A 17420-nucleotide genomic window follows, 5' to 3' on the forward strand; every position below is an offset into this window, starting at 1 on the left:
CATTTTTTTTATGGAAAAGAATAGCAATAGAAGAAAGTTAAAAGCAGTATGATAATGACAACAAAAGTAGGGAAGATAGAAAGCAGCAAAATTCAGGAGAAAGAAGAACGAGGAAAGCAACTCTTGTTTGTTTAGCTTGATAGGAGCCAAGAAAGGCACCGGTTGCCGCTACAGGGACTAGGATGCAAAGAACTGAACTTAAGTCCGCTAAGACATAAAAAGACACAAATAACGCAGACACAAACATAAATTAACCAGCTATAAAAGGACAAAACATATAACTAATAATTATAAAAAAAAACACTTTCCTTAATTTCACTCCCGGGTGCACTGCTTCAGTTCATTTCTGTCTTCTCTCGGTTGCTGTCTCTCTCTCTCTCTCTCTGCCTCACAGTAGTCTTCACTTTTAAGAAAAAACTTCTCTCTACCTCTTGGCTCCCGCGGCGCACGATATCCTAGCCGTTTCTAACTTACGCCCCTGGAGGTAATCCCCTTATCCTACAGCTACTCCCATTTCTTCAAACCCTAATTACACTGAGATCGTTATTGTTGTTGGTAGCTGATTAATTTCACTAATTGTGTTTAATTGTCCTTACTCGATCAGGATTACAGAGACTATCGATTCACTCTCTAGGGTTTGATTTTGCGGAGTCTAATTTTTGAATTGATACTGTGAGATCTGCTTCAATTGGAATAAAGAAGAGGAACTCTTTAGGGTTAGGGTTTTGTTGTTTTTTTGTATTTGATGCTTTGGCGGGGATCTGAATCAGAATCCTCCTTGTAATCCTGGGCCGGACCGTGAAATGGCCAATCCTGGAGTCGGGTCTAAGTTTGTATCTGTGAATTTGAATAAATCTTATGGCCAGCAACAGCAATATCACCATAATAATCAGTATAATTATGGGCAGGGTCGGGGGCGGCCTGGTGGGTCTGGAGGAGGAGGTGGAGGAGGAATGGTGGTGCTTTCAAGGCCACGTAGCTCGCAAAAAGCTGCTGGGCCAAAACTTTCTGTTCCACCCCCCTTGAATTTGCCATCCTTGCGTAAAGAGCATGAAAGGTTTGATTCATTGGGATCTGGTGGCGGGCATGGTAGTGGTGGTCCTGGAAATGGGCCTCGGCCTAGTTCTGCTGGTATGGGGTGGAGTAAACCTGCTGCAATTGCTGTGCAGGAGAAAGAAGGGTTGGATGTTAGTGGTAATAATAATGGAGTTGATAATGTAAATAATTACAGTGGTGGTGATCTGGGAGGGGGTAATGTGGGTAATGGGGTTAATAAAGCGAGCAGTGGTAGTGTGTATATGCCACCTTCTGTGAGGTCAGTGGGTCCAGATGCTGCTTCTGGCGGTCGATGGAGTTATTCAGTGGTGGAGAAAGCTGTGGTTTTGAAGGGTGAGGATTTTCCTTCATTGAAGGCAACTTTGCCTGCTGTGTCGGGGCCGGAAAAGAAGCAGAAGGATGGTTTGAGTCAGAAACAGAAGCAGGTGTTGAGTGAGGAGTTAGGTAATGAGCAGAGGGATGGATCTAGTTTAAGTAGGGTCGTTGATATGCGTCCCCAGATGCAGACAAGGAATAATTTGGGTAATGGATTGGATGAGTATGGTGGTGACAACCGACGTTTGGGTCTGGGTCGTTCTGTTATATCCGAGAAAGAGCGGAAACAGCAAGAGTACTTGTTGGGTCCTTTGCCATTAGTTCGGTTGAATCCTAGGTCAGATTGGGCAGATGATGAGCGGGACACAGGGCATGGTTTGACTGACAGGGGGAAAGATTATGGTTTTTCAAAGAATGAGGCTTACTGGGAGAGGGATTTTGATTTTCCAAGACCAAGTGTTTTACCACAGAAACCAGCTCACAATCTTTTTGACAGGCGAGGACAGCGTGACAATGAAGCTGGAAAGATTTTTTCCAGTGAAGTCACTAAGGTTGACACTTATGGAAGAGATGTCAGAACACTCAGCAGAGAGGGAAGGGAAGGAAACTCATGGAGAGTTTCTTCACCTCTTACAAAAGATAGACTCCCTACCCAAGAGGCTGGAAATGAAAGAAACAGTATTGGTGTAAGACCACCTAGTCTGAACAGAGAAACAGTCAAGGAGAATAAGTACATCCCTTCGGCTTTCCGGGACAGTTCTCAGGACAATGCTGAAAGTAGGGATGTGGGTTATGGGCAAGGAGGGAGACAGCCCTGGAGTAATACTATCGATTCTTTTGGCAGTCGGGGGCCTGAACGGAATACTCGAGAACGTTATGGAAGTGAACAATACAACAGATTCAGGGGTGATTCGTACCAGAATAACTCAGTTGCCAAGTCATCATTTTCTGTGGGTGGTAAAGGGCTTTCAGTTAATGACCCCATACTGAATTTTGGTAAGGAGAAACGCCCCTTTTCAAAGAGTGAAAAACCTTATCTAGAGGACCCTTTCATGAAGGATTTTGGAACTTCTGGTTTTGATGGACGGGATCCCTTCTCCGGGGGGCTTATCAGTTTGGTTAAGAAGAAGAAGGATATGCTTAAGCAAACTGATTTCCATGATCCTGTTCGGGAGTCATTTGAGGCTGAACTTGAGAGAGTTCAGAAGATGCAGGAACTGGAACGGCAGCGGGTAGTTGAAGAGCAAGAAAGGGTTATGGAGTTAGCTCGTAGAGAAGAAGAGGAGAGAATGAGGCTAGCTAGGGAACAAGAAGAAATGCAGAGAAGGTTGGAGGAAGAAGCTAAAGAAGCTGAATGGAGAGCTGAACAAGAGCGACTGGAAGCCATCCGAAGGGCAGAAGAACATAGGATAGCTAGAGAGGAGGAGAAACAGAGAATGTTTATGGAGGAGGAGAGGAGGAAACAAGGTGCTAGGCAGAAACTTTTAGAATTGGAAAAAAAAATTGCGAAGAGGCAGGCTGAAGCAGAAAAGAGTGGCAATGACATTTCTTCTGGTGTTGCAGATGAGAAAATGACAGGGATGGTGACAGAAAAAGATGTTTCCAGGGCGATAGATGTTGGTGATTGGGAAGAAAGTGAAAGGATGGTGGAGAGCATCACAGCTTCAGTATCGTCTGATTCCTCAGTAGTGACTAGATCATTTGAGATGGGTTCCAGGCCTCACTTTTCTAGAGATGGCTCTTCAGCTTTTTTAGATAGAGGAAAACCTGTGAATTCATGGAAGAGAGATGTATTTGACAATGAGAACAGTGCAGCATATGTTCCACAAGATCAGGAGAATGGTCACCCTAGTCCTAGGCGAGATGCATCTGTTGGAGGGAGAGCATTTTCTAGGAAAGAGTTCTATGGAGGACCTGGATTAATGTCCTCTAGGCCTTATCATAAAGGAAGGATTACTGATCCTCATGTGGATGATCTTAGTCAACAAATTAGAAGTCAAAGGTGGAATATTTCTGGGGATGGAGATTATTTTTGTAGAAACTCAGAGATTGAACCTGAGCTTCAAGAGAACTTTGCTGACAGTGCATGGGGGCATGGTCTTAGTCAGGGCAATCCTTATCCTCAATACCATGAAAGAATGTATCAAAACCACGAGGCAGATGGGCTCTATTCATTTGGGAGGTCACGGTATCCCATGAGGCAGCCTCGTGTTCTACCCCCTCCATCTATGGCTTCATTGCACAGAAACCCTTATAGAGGTGAGAATGAACGTCCTGGTCCCTCAACCTTTCCAGAGAATGAGATGCGGTACAATCATGGAGCTAGAAATGAATCTACCATGCAGCCAAGGTATGATAGCAGTTATCAACAGAACCTTGGACGAGCTGAAATAATTTCGCAGCAAGAGAATACCGAGACTGAGGTGCAGAAACTGAACAGGAACACAAGGTGTGACTCACAGTCTTCACTGAATAGGAACACAAGGTGTGACTCACAGTCTTCACTCTCTGTTTCAAGCCCCCCTGATTCTCCGGTTCATCTTTCTCATGATGATTTGGATGAATCTGGAGATTCTCCAATGTTATCAGCTGGTGAAGGCAAAGATGTTGCCTTGTTGGGTCCAGAAAATGAATCTGCAGCCTTGCATACTGAAGCTGAGAAAGAGAATATGATGAGTGGCTCAAGTATTATCTCCAATGGGGACGATGAGGAATGGGCTGTTGAGGACGATGAACAGTTGCTGGTATATTTTCCAAAAATAAACTAGTATTGTTTGAGATTTTCTTTGGAAGTCCTTCCTTGATAAGTTTTGCTTGAGTTTGTTGCCATAGTTTTTGTTTTTGGGTCCAGAGGTATTATTTTTGTTGATTCTATTTATACTTAATTTTGTTTGCTTAAGATCTTGCAATAAACCAGTCTCTGGAGTGATAGGTTTTGTTACATAAAATTGCTGCCTAAGGAAGTTAATGTGATTGTTGTGGTTGGACTGAATGAGCTCATGACCTTGCTATGTGGTTCTTGTTACTTTACCAATCTTTTTTGTGCTGAGTTATGGTAATTCAAATAAAGATTCTTTTTGGGAGTAGAGGGCGGGGGTGGGGGTGGGTTTCAATGGAACATGCAATGGCACGGGCATTAACAAGAAGGGCTTGTTTTTGTTTCTGTGGTTCTGCTTGTTTTGCAATCTCACCTTGTGACCTGTAGTTCTAGCTTGTTAAATGTTGATGCTTCAATCTCCAACTTATTGGATACGCATCCATGTCTAAAAGATTTTTGCCTCAAGTTTTTAATTTATGGGTTACTGAATCTTGGATAGACTGTTGTGTGAATGTTGCTTTAATAATTTTTCCTGAATTTGCCACTGTCCATCATCTTGCTGTTAGTCAGTATGTACATTGCCTTTCTGCTTCTTGTTTTGGCTGTTTTTTATTTGGTTTTAGGAACAGCCTAAGATCTCTTGTATTTTCCCATTGTAGCTGGCTTTTGTCACTTGAACATCTGGATTACTGACTGTTCCTTTTTAATTACTCACCTTTGATTTATCCAAAAAATAAGATATGATGATACAGTTGCAGGAGCAAGAAGAATATGATGAGGATGATGATGGTTATGGGGAAGAAGATGAAGTGCACGACCGAGAAGATGAAAATATTAACCTGACTCAAGATTTTGAAGACATGCATTTAGAGGATAAAGGTGCACCTGACATGATTGACAACTTGGTCTTGGGCTTCAATGAGGGTGTTGAGGTTGGGATGCCCAATGATGGGTTTGAAAGAAGTTCAAGGAATGAAGAAACCAAATTTGTGATACCACAACCTTCAGAAGAACAGGGATCTATTGATACAATGTGCAGTGATGGGCAAACCCTTCAAGTGGATGGTTCTGCTCAAGTGAATGTCGATAATTCTTCAAGAATCTTCCAAGAAACAGAGAAGGCAATTCAAGACATGGCAATTCAATCCAAAAATGCTTCTCAAACTTCAGCATCACCTGAGCTTAAGGATCCTTGTGATGCTTCTACTAGTCATGGTTTGTCCATTCAGCCCCAAATCCAATCTTCATCTGGTCAGACTGTCATGTCTAGTATTCTGTCTGTTAGTAATCTGCCAGAGGTACCTGTTAAGCTTCAGTTTGGGCTATTTTCTGGTCCTTCTCTGATACCTTCACCAGTTCCAGCCATACAGATTGGTTCTATACAGATGCCTCTTCATCTCCATCCCCCAGTTGGCCCATCCCTCACTCACATGCACCCATCACAGCCTCCTCTGTTTCAGTTTGGTCAGCTGAGGTATACACCTCCCATTTCACAGGGGGTTTTGCCTTTGAATCCTCAGTCAATGTCCTTGGTCCGGCCCAGTAATCCAAGTAATTTTCCTTTCAATCAGAATGTTGGAGGTGCTGTACCTATTCAACCTGGTCAAGACACTGTGAAAGCTGATGTTTCATCAATTTCAATGGATAACCAACAAGGCCTTCTCCCACGACACTTAGATCTATCTCATATGGCTGCGAAAGAAGGAAATTCATTGCCACTGAGAGAAAGATCTGGTAGCACTATAAAAATACTCCAGGGAAAAGGAGATCGTTCTCGCAGTGGTGATAGCAATTCTAGCACTGAATCAAGTTTTCAAGGAGAAAATTCATTTGTGAAGAATTTAAAAAATGTACCTACTCAAGAATTGGAAGGCCAGCCTCAAACTGGTGAACTATCATCTCTATCAGCTTCCAAAGAAAAATATTTAGGAGTTTCAAAGGGTCCAGGCCTAATATCAGGTGGGAGAGGGAGAAGGTATGCCTTCACAGCAAAAAATTCTGGCTCAAGATCATCATTTCAGGCTTCTGAAGTTTCTCGCTCAGATTCTAGTGGATTTCAGAGGAAACCTCGACGTCTGCGAACTGAATTTCGAGTTCGGGAAAATTCTGATAGGAAACAATCTCCTGGACCAGAGGTTGATGACAAGTCTAAAATCAGTAATGGGCGTGCTGGAGCAAGAAGCGCGTCTAGGAGGATGGTTGTTGCAAATAGACAACCAAAACAGACATTTGAATCAGAGGGCTCAATTTCAAGGCCAGTAAGTTCACGGGAGATAGATTCTCTAAGCAGGGTTGAAAAGGGAGCTGGAAAAGAATCTTTGAGAAAGATCCAGAACATCTCTCACTCCGGGGAGGATGTAGATGCTCCTTTGCAAAGTGGAATCGTGCGTGTATTTGAGCAACCTGGCATAGAAGCACCTAGCGATGATGATGATTTCATTGAGGTGAGGTCAAAGAGGCAAATGCTGAATGATCGACGAGAACAGAGAGAAAAAGAAATCAAGGCAAAGTCTAGAGTTTCAAAGGTTCTATTGCAGTTTTACTTTGAATTAGCATTTGTTGCATTAAAAACTTGTTGCTTAATTACTTCAGTTTGTTGATATTAGATGGCACGGAAACCTCGTTCTTATTTGCAAAGCGTTACTGTGTCTTCCATCTCAAATAACAATTATGCACCAGTTGGTGGAGAGGCATCAAACAGCATTTGCTCTGATTTTGTGGCTCCTCAGGGGAATGGCTTGGCAAGTGTTGAAGTCTCAGCTGGATTCAATGCACCCATAGTGTCCCAACCATTGCCTCCAATTGGAACTCCTGCTATGAAAACTGATGCTCAGGCTGTCAAGTATATACTCTTTCAAGAATTTTATGTAGCCAAACATATATATACAGACTTGTAAGTCTCATATGTTCTTCTGCAGGTCCTTCCAGACAAGCTCCTTGACTGTTGTTTCTGGTGGTGGAAAGAACCTTGCTCCGGGTTTAATTTTTGATGGCAAGAACAATGTTTTGGAAACTGCCCAAACATCTTTGCGCTCTTGGGTTAGTTCAAGAATTAACCAACAGGTATGGTCAACAGCTCTTACCATCATTTTGCCAATTACAGCGGTCAAAGTGCCATGATATTTTAATGTTACTCATGGGGTGGGTCTATATCATTTTGCATGAATACAAATCCTTTAATTTCACTGGAAATACATGATGGAAGTCTTGGTGATTACTTGAAGTTGTTCCTCTTTAGTGTAGTGGCCGTTTCTTTTTATGTTTCATTCATCGATTTTGGGTTTCTGGGTCATTCTAATCTCTTTTGAAGTTTGGTGCAGAGTTTACTGCAAAAAATCATCCTTATTTCAAGGTCTGGCTTGATGATTTTAGCATCTGTCCAGCCCTACAGATTTGATCGTCTTCAAGCCCTTAGAATCAATGCGACTCTTTTTTTTTTTATTTTTGAAGAAGGAAAGGAAGGGGGTGAGATAGAAAGGAGGATAATAAAATTTCCATTTAATTTTTTTTGCTTGTTTGTGCAAAGAGAGTGGGCGGAAAGTTCAGAGGAAAATATGTTAATTTGGAAGATCCTGTGCTTATCTTTGCTTTAAAATGCTTACAAAACAGGACAATTGTAGAGAAAGGTTGAAGATGGTAGCTTATAGGGTTAGCGTGTAGGATCTAGGGGTTTAGAAACTGAAAACAAAGGTCTGAAAGTTAATATAAAATAAAGGTAGAAAACTACTAGCTTCACAGTAATAGATTCTAACACAATGACAGGACCCCACTATCAATAACAAACCAAAGTGTGTTGTATTCATGATAATTTCATCATATACTAACTGAAACACTACAAGCATATATATATATATGCATGCATGCTTGAGTTATTCCAATCCTAATCAGATTTGGACTGATAAATAAAAAATATAAATATTCCTATTTTAACTAAGAAAGAGAAACTTAAATAGTCCTAATTAGAAGATACTTTATATTTCCTATATAGCTAGAAAAATCTCTTTGCAGGAAGTTCACTGAAATTACAAACCTGCTGTTGCTTAAATCCCTAGGCTGCATCAGTTTGCCTCTTTACCCTGGAAGTCTCACTCTCACCTAGTTTGAAAGGAACATTTTGGTGAATCCAACAGGGAAACTTCTAGTAAACCTTCCATTCATTTTTTGCTGTTTTTCTTTCTCAGATTAAACTAAAGCAATCTTTTTTAGCTCTACTTCTTTCCTCCATTTGAGACCACATTTCAGCATGCTCCACCATTTTAGTGGAAGCACATATGGGCTCCTGTCTTGTTTTATTAGTACTGTTTTCTAACTGCATACTATTCTCTCTGCAAAGCTCTGACATATGATGTGCCATCAAAGCATTTTACATCACCAGGGAGATCTAGTGCCATTAAAGATGTGCAGCATTGTCTGCCGATATCAATTTCAACTCTCACTAGTGAAGTTTTTCTAGATTTTGGTAGAGAAACTTCTGTTGATAGGCAAATAGATCTATCTTTTAGTGTCGACCATGCAGATAAACTGCAAAAAAGGTGCTGCTAGGTCATTAGAATAATCAAGTTGAAAAAAATTGTTTGATTGTTTCAAGTGGGTTTTGTATTACAGTTTGAAGGTCCATAATCTAGTTTTTCTCTTAAATAATTGTTTTGATGCCTCTTTTCATATTTTTGCAATGATTTCATTGTTATTAATCATCTGTGACCATTTGGTAAATCTGCAATTGATAACTGAAATTGATCAATTGTATCTGATAGGTTATGGCACTAACACAGACTCAACTCGATGAGGCTATGAAGCCTGTGCAATTTGATTTGCATTCATCTGTTGGTGATCCAACTAACTCAGTTAGTGAGCCCAGCTTGCCATCATCATCCCTTTCGAGCAAGGACAAGTCGTTTTCTTCTGCTGTTAGTCCAATTAATTCATTGCTTGCAGGGGAGAAAATTCAATTCGGTGGGCATTTACTTTCTTGTGTATGATCTTAGAATTACTATTAGCCTTATTTTGAAAGTTTTGCTGTTCCTTTATATTCAGGTGCTGTTACATCTCCTTCAATTCTTCCTTCTAACAGCCTCTCAGTTATCCATGGGATTGGCCCCCGTGGTCCATGTCGATCGGACATTCATATTTCTCATAATCTCTCTCCAGCTGAAAATGACCGCTCTCTTTTCTTTGAAAAAGAGAAACACTCCAATGAATCTTTTTCTCACTTGGAAGATTGTGAAGCAGAAGCAGAAGCAGCTGCTTCAGCTGTTGCTGTTGCAGCCATTAGTAGTGATGAGATTGGTGGGAATGTGCTGGGTGCAAGCCCTGTCTCTGGTTCAGACTCCAAAAATTTTGGAAGTGCTGATCTTGATAGCATATCAGCGGGTACTGATTTTGTTTTTTCCCTGCAACATTTGTTGGGAGCCTTGTATATCTGTTTCTATTTAAGAGTATTTTTTTTAAAAAAAGCTGTATTAGAGCTCTCTTTTATAATATTTGGCAGGTGCTTCTGATCAGCAATTAGCAAGTCAATCAAGAGCTGAAGAGTCTCTTACTGTGACTCTTCCGGCTGACCTTTCAGTGGAGACTCCAATTTCCTTATGGCCATCCTTGCCAAGTCCACAGAATTCTGCAAGTCAGATGCTTTCGCATGTCCCTGGAGCTCCACCTTCTCATTTTCCCTTCTATGAGATGAATCCCATGTTGGGAGGACCTATCTTTGCTTTTGGGCCACATGATGAATCAGCCTCTACTCAATCACAGTCCCAGAAAAGTAAAGCATCAGTTTCTGGTCCACCGGCGGCCTGGCAACAGCATTCTGGTGTAGACTCATTCTATGGTCCTCCAGCTGGTTTCACTGGCCCTTTCATTAGTCCACCTGGGAGCATCCCAGGGGTTCAAGGTCCACCTCACATGGTTGTCTACAATCATTTTGCACCAGTGGGACAGTTTGGACAAGTTGGCTTGAGTTATATGGGTACCACATATATCCCATCAGGAAAACAGCCTGATTGGAAGCATCACCCTGCATCTTCTGCCATGGGTGTTGAAGGGGACATGAATATGGTTTCCGCACAGCACAACCCAACCAACATGCCTACTATCCAGCATCTTGCCCCTGGTTCTCCACTTTTGTCAATGGCCCCGCCCATGGCTATGTTTGATGTTTCTCCTTTCCAGGTAGACATTTGATCTATGGAGTGGAAGCCTAGAACTATTTGGTTGCCAAAATGATGGTTTACTACCTATTCTTTTCCTTTTCTTTTTGCCAAAAACTGTCTAATCAAATGGAAGCTCTCTGTTACACATTTAGGATATTTGAATAACTTGGTTGGTACCAAAATTGGTTGACATCAATTGTTTGAAGGTTGATTAATGGTTTCTTCCATATTTGCTTATCGTGTTATCTTGCTGTTTTATTAACATAACCTAACATTTTGATTAAATTGTTTTGCCCAGTCATCTCCTGACATGTCAGTCCAAGCTCGCTGGCCTCATGTTCCTCCATCCCCTCTTCAATCTCTACCTGTGTCAATGCCATTGCAACAAGCAGAAGGTGTGCTTCCATCTCAGTTTAACCATACCCTTCCTGTTGACAAACCATTAGCTGCCAACAGGTTCTCTGAGTCTCAAACACCTGCTCCTTCTGACAATAGACGGAACTTCCCTACAACAACTGATGCTACTGTCAGCCAGTTACCAGATGAACTAGGGTTGGTAGACTCCAGTGCCACCAGCATAGGGGCTTCAACTCACAGCATTGTGGCAAGCACTATACCAGAGGCTGGCAAGACAGATGTTATGCAGAATGGCAGTGTTAGCAATGGTAGTGGCAAGAACTCCAGCTCTGCTTTGAAGACACAGCCTTTTCACCAGAAGAATAAATCTGCCAAGCATTACAATAACTCTGGGAATAATAATCAGCGTGGAGGTGGAGGTGGAGGTGGAGGTGGAGGCTCTCAGAAGAATAGTTCCGGAGGTGAATGGTCTCATCGTAGAGTGGCATACCATGGAAGGAATCATTCTTTGGGTACAGAAAAGAACTACCCCTCTTCAAAAACGAAGCAGATTTATGTAGCTAAACAGACTGCAAATGGGACATCAACAACATCATGAGGAACATCGAAGTTGATTTTCCTGGATTTTACAAGCTGAAAGCTTCGGCGATAGAAAGCATCTCTCGAGAATGAAAATTTTGGCTTACCATTGGCAGAATCTATGGTAGGGAATGGATGAGTTTTGGACTTTACGATGGTCCATAAATTGATTGATATACAGGTCTGTCTATCTAATGTGGTGTTGCCCAACGTGTTGACAATAGCTGCTTTTTTTTTTTTGTTTTTCGGTTCTCAAGACGAAGAGGGAGGTCTAGTGTGTCAGTTGGCTTGGTGCTATTATTTCAAGGTCTTGCGTATTAGTTGGGTTTGGTCCATTTCTGTCATTCGTCTTTGTTGGATTTCAGCAACCCAATTGTAATATCTTCGGATTGATGTCTTAAAATATTAGTAATCCACCAGATAGATATTCTTTTTCCACTCATGATAAATACGATGCTTTGGGAATGTTCCGACTTCCTGTCGTCTTTTCGCAGAATCACTTCGATTACAGCTATGATTACAATTTTAAGTTTATACGTGATTTAAATAAAATCCTGTCACTGGTTATTTGTTTTATTAATCCTTCATTTAGCTTTAGAGTTGAACTAAACGGTCGGCCCTCCTCTCCTTGTTGGGGCATGACGCTGCAACGATCCCTTTTGAGCATTGTGGAAGATTTTTGATTTGATAAGAGAGTTACCATCTAAATATTATTGTTATTAAGGATTCTAATTGATTTTTAAAAATTTTAGACAAAAGAAAGGTATTAGTATTTTTAATTTGTCAAACTTAAAATAAACTGTATTGTTTTTTTTTTTCTTTGTTGATTATGGTTTGATGATATTTCTATTTTATTAGCTATTATGAAGAATTTGTTATGATGATCAAACCCTAGTTTTCTAGGTTAAGGATGGGTTTAGAATGGTGAAATGTCTTTAATTATTATTATTATTTTTTAATATAAACGTGATATTTTTAGCTATTGCTTATTCCAAATCATACTTCAGATAAAATTCATTTCGGCAAAAGTGAAAAGTATATTGTCGAACCACATTAGTTAGTCTCTTTTTTCCTAAAGTTATAATAAACTATATTGTTTTTTTTTCTTTGTTGATTATGGTTTGATGATATTTCTATTTTATTATGAAGAATTTGCTATGATGATCAAACCCTAGTTTTCTAGGTTAAGGATGGGTCTAGAATGGTGAAATGTCTTTAATTATTATTATTTTTTTTAAATATAAACGTAATATTTTTAGCTATTGCTCATTCCAAATCATACTTCAGATAAAATTCCTTTCGGCAAAAATGAAAAGTATATTGTCGAACCACATTAGTTAGTCTCTTTTTTCCTAAAGTTATAATAAACTGTATTGTTTTTTTTTCTTTGTTGATTATGGTTTGATGATATTTCTATTTTATTAGCTATTATGAACCCTAGTTTTCTAGGTTAAGGATGGGTCTAGAATGGTGAAATGTCTTTAATTATTATTATTATTTTTTAATATAAACGTGATATTTTTAGCTATTGCTCATTCCAAATCATACTTCAGATAAAATTCCTTTCGGCAAAAGTGAAAAGTATATTGTCAAACCACATTAGTTAGTCTCTTTTTTCCTAAAGTTATAATAATAATATATACATTACATTTAAAAACTATAAAAAGAAAGAAAGTTTTGTTCCGGTTCGGAGCAAGGACTTTGCAAAATGACTTTTCCTGCTAGGTTCAATCTAATCAATGAATTTTTAGGAAAATAAGGTTTTTGACCTAACAGAATACTGTCTCCGTAGCTATAATTTTTTGCAAATGAACCATAAATTATTAAATAATCAAGTTCAATGAAGTGTTTAATGCAAAGGAATACCAAAACCGGTCTAAACTATAGAGTTAAGGAAATGTTATTTTCAAGAACATGAAGAACATTGCCTTAGAAAACTCAACCACCGCCTAAAAACCTAGCCACTATCAAGCCTTCAAAATTGACATTTTTGAACTTTAAAACATGCTTTCTTCATTCTAACAAGTCACACTACCATAATTAAACATGTTTGAATAAAAAAACCCAACAAATAACATTAAAAACATCAAAATCATGCAAAAGACTCTAAATATCAAAATTTTCAACTTAAAACAGCCTATATATTTATGCAATTTGGATTCAAATTTGTTTTTTTAAACCTTTAATAGGACTCATCCAAAACCTAGAAACCAAGAATATACACCAGTCAACACAGAAAAATATCACAAACCTTATTGTTATATTTGAGAGATTTCAAAACCATTTTATTTAATCAAAACTCATCTAATAAACATCATCCAAGTATTTAGAAATATCAATAAACAACTCAAAGCAATATTTAAACAATAAAACAACATTTTTATGTATTTAAAAAATAATAATCAAAACTGAAGAACATCATAACACTAAAGCAATTTTAAAAACATCATTAAGCATGTAAAACAAGTTAGATGTGTGCCTCATGGACATCACCTACTAAGTTAAGTGAATGATTATACCTTCCAAAAACTCAGAATAGTTACAACCATTCTTCCTTCGAAAATCCAATCTTTTACTCTTTCTTTAACTTATCCTTTTAGCTTTTAGATGCCAATTAAACTTGATTACTAATGAGCTCCAAGAATAAGCTTTCTTCTCCTCTCTTTTCTTATTTTTCTCTCCTCTTATCTTGATTTTTAAGGGAGTATTTATAGAGTTTCAAGTTAGAATTTTGATGTATTCAATCAATTATTGATCATCATTCATTAATGTTTGGCCCTTTGATTAATATTGGAGAGTTTTGGATATGTTTTACAACTATGAGCTTTGTACATATGCTGGTTTTACAATGGTAGTTTTGTAACAAACTTAGTTTTTGGAGATTTTGGTGGTTTTTCTAAACTTTGAAGATCAAGGAGCTTATTTATGGCCTTTTGATATTGAGAGAAATGTGATCAACCTTCAATAAGAACCGACCGAGAAGGCTTGAAGTGTGAACACACAAAAAAAAATTCATGGTTTTTCAAAATAAGTATCACAACCATTGATGACCAAATTATCCACTTTCAAGGCTTTTTTGGAGCAACTCCGATGTTATCATTGTTGAAGACCACCTGCATTTAGTATAAAGGGGTGTATATCTTTTATTTGGATCCAACCTTACTTAATTTGGCGGTTTGTAGCTTCATATGCATTTACTTGAAAGTGCCAACTCGATTAGTTTAGAATATGTTAATATAGTGATGACTAATCAGGAATAAGATGTTGTTGAATTCATTAACGAAAATAGAATGTAAACATTGGATGAGAATAATTAATATTTCTAGAAGGGGTATCAAATAGTGGTGGTTACAACCCCTTAGATGGTCGAAGATGCCATATTCATTTGCTTAAAGGTGATTAGTCGTCAATTAAAATTGTTAAAAAAAAAACTAAACAATTGCTGGATGATGCGTTGTCTAGGTTAAACCCTAAAAATTAGGGATTTTTTAATATGGGATTTTGATCTTTCTAAACCAGTCTAATTTCCAACCGTTGAAAAACACAGGATCTTGACAATCAACATGGGTGTGACGTGACGTGTGCTGCATCTCTTTGGCGTATTTGATGTGGTATGGATAACGAAAAGGACTCCCAATCCACACCTTTAATTACACGAAGCCCCTCTCTTGGCCCGCTCTCCCTCTAGCCCGACTATGGGTTCCAACCCTGCATCCCGCCCCTTTTATCCTAATCATAATTAATTAACCCGCTTTAAATTTAAAACAAAACCCACGTTAAGTATAAAGGGGAAAACACTTTACTTTGCACCTATTATCGGATTATAAGTAATTTACGGTGGTTTTTTTTCTTTCGTTTTGACTTTTTTTTTCCTTTTGTTATTGATTTTTTAATTTATTTTTATTATAGTTATTATAGTATAAAAAAACACCAAAATATCATGATCTATTTAAAAAAAATTAATTATATGAAAACTCTTTTTAAAATTGAGATTATTAAACCTTATAAAGTCAATATCCTAATTTATCACGATATGATTTATTTTTAAAAAATTAGTTATATGAAAATTCTTTTTAAAATTGAGATTATTAAACTTTATAAAGTTAATATTTTAATTTGTAAGTTTGACGAATTAACCCTGGTTGTCCCGATTTGTGGGTTTAATATAATTATTTTAATTGAACTTAATTATATGATCATTTATTTTATTTTTATTTTTGTCATGTAGTTAAAAAATAATTAAAAAAAACATATTATTAAATTTTAAAAAGTTCATAGGCTTGTTAACAGGTATAACAAGTTTAATATTTTTTAAAAAAAATTTAGTTTTTTCAGTTTTATTCTTCGATATTTAGCTGATTGAAAATTAAGTTTTATAATTTGTTTTGTTTTACTTTTTTATAAGATTATTATAGTCTTAAAAAAAATCAATATTGATTTAATGCTTGATTTTATGATCATTTATTTTTATTATCATGTAATTAACTAAGAATAGTTTAGAAAAAAAAAGTTATTAATCTCAATGGAATCCATTGCCTGGTTTGTAGGTTTGACGTATTGACCCGGGTTACTCGATTCACAGGTTTGCCTATCAAACTTGCTATTTTTTTTTTAGTTTTTGGTCTTTTAATTTTTTTCTAATAGTTTTTTCACTTTTTTTCACTGTTGGATTGGTGGATAAAAAAAATTTATAATTTATTTTGTATAAGTTTACCATAATTTCAAATAAATATTTTTTTAAGGTTGATACTCAATTTCAAAGACATATAATGTTATCTTGAAATTTAATAAAAATAAAAATAATAAAGTTATTAAAACTATTAAAGTTTATAATTTAGGTTGTGAAGTGACTAAAATCGATCTAATCCGATAATATCTCGATATTAAAAAAACAAAAGTCGTCTTAATTTTTTTTAAAGTTAAACCTTATTTAATAATTAGTTAAATTGTTTTTAAATTTATTAAATTAAATAGTTTATTTTAAATTAATCTTTATATAATTTCATTTATAATTTAATCTAGAGAAGCAGCTGAATTGATATGAATTTAATAACGCTAGGAAAAAAAAACTTTGTACTCTTAACTGTTTTTCTTTCAATTTATTTTTATTTTTCTGATAAAATGACACACAGCGTCCTGCGGACAAATATATTACTAAAAAATCATTAAATGCACAAAAGCGGCGATTTTACAAAGCAAATCCCCTCTGCTTTTTTTTTTGGGGGGGCTACCTTTGAAAAGTAAATCAACTAGAAAGTGGCCTCGATCTTCCGGGCATAAATAAATAAAAACCGGCCCTCTAATTATACGTGATCTCAGTTGATTTCTTTAACTTCGTTAATAATGTGACCTCGGAACAGTAGGATTTGACTCAGTTGTATCCTCCACCAAAACTTCAAAAAGCTCTCTGTCTATTATTTATTTTGCTTACACGAGCTAGTATTAGCATTACTTTTTTAGCATAAAAACCATATCTTATTAGCAATAGCTGGGGGTGAAAATCTATATTTTTAACTCCTCTTTTAATGTTATATGTGTTAGAGAGATTGTTCAACTTTCATATTTCAAAAAGCTTTTTTTAGCTTCTTCATTGCAATCATTTTATTGTGATATAAAGTGGAATTTGATAAATCTTAAAACTCAAGATATTTTAAAATAAGATTAGTATTTTAAATAACTGATTAATTTTTTAGTTCAATTAATTTGATTTATTTTTCTTTTTCAATGCATTTAATGACTTAATATAAAAAGTTAATGTAGTTGAAAAATAACAGTAGGTAATATCTAATTAGTTGTGGTGAGTAGTAGTTAGTATTTGTAAAAAGTTCCATTTGATGAATATAGGAACTTTCCCTATTTAAATCAGTAATTTGTAAAGAAAAAAAATACAATGATATTTTAGAAAAAATAAACACTATAATATATATACTTAAAGTGTTAAGAATAAAAAGATCATAAATCTAAAGTTTGAAGAATTCATGTTGTATTTATGGCCCATGAATTTTATCATTTTATGAAGAAGAGAGGCTAAAGTAATTTTATTCTTGTAATATTTCGAGTCATATTTCACTCAAAATAATATGATTAGATTGATATAAAATATCAAGGGATCAGCGTAATGTCTTGAAAAAAAATATTATTAGAGTGTT

General features: G+C 36.8%; 1 protein-coding gene across 4 annotated transcripts; it reads left to right on the forward strand.

Annotated features, from left to right (window-relative positions):
- The first annotated feature begins 327 nt into the window (after positions 1–327).
- On the forward strand, positions 328–11765 carry LOC105121922 (uncharacterized). Of its 4 annotated transcripts, XM_011020785.1 has the most exons (10): positions 328–484; positions 605–3820; positions 3857–4115; positions 4942–6714; positions 6796–7031; positions 7108–7252; positions 8944–9142; positions 9224–9561; positions 9677–10354; positions 10634–11765. In XM_011020785.1, exons 2-10 carry the CDS (start codon positions 804–806, stop codon positions 11288–11290), a joined length of 7302 nt encoding a protein of 2433 aa, XP_011019087.1. In that variant the 5' UTR covers positions 328–484; positions 605–803; the 3' UTR covers positions 11291–11765. The 4 variants fall into 4 exon arrangements, with proteins under 4 accessions (XP_011019087.1, XP_011019086.1, XP_011019088.1 ...); XM_011020784.1 differs by having other exon boundaries at positions 605–4115; positions 9224–9559; positions 9678–10354; XM_011020786.1 differs by having other exon boundaries at positions 605–4115; positions 4948–6714; positions 9224–9559; positions 9678–10354.
- The last annotated feature ends 5655 nt before the right edge of the window (positions 11766–17420 follow it).

This window comes from Populus euphratica, unplaced genomic scaffold (assembly GCF_000495115.2).
Source record: "Populus euphratica unplaced genomic scaffold, PopEup_1.0 scaffold46.1, whole genome shotgun sequence".
NCBI classification, from domain to species: Eukaryota; Viridiplantae; Streptophyta; class Magnoliopsida; order Malpighiales; family Salicaceae; genus Populus; species Populus euphratica.

Excerpts from the sequence above, each read along its gene's own strand:
- LOC105121922 (XM_011020782.1), top strand. The coding sequence starts at position 804 with ATGGCCAATCCTGGAGTCGGGTCTAAGTTTGTATCTGTGAATTTGAAT. Across the intron at positions 4,116-4,941 it reads AGGACGATGAACAGTTGCTG|TTGCAGGAGCAAGAAGAATA; the intron begins GTATATTTTCCA and ends ATGATGATACAG. Across the intron at positions 9,143-9,223 it reads AGGGGAGAAAATTCAATTCG|GTGCTGTTACATCTCCTTCA; the intron begins GTGGGCATTTAC and ends CTTTATATTCAG.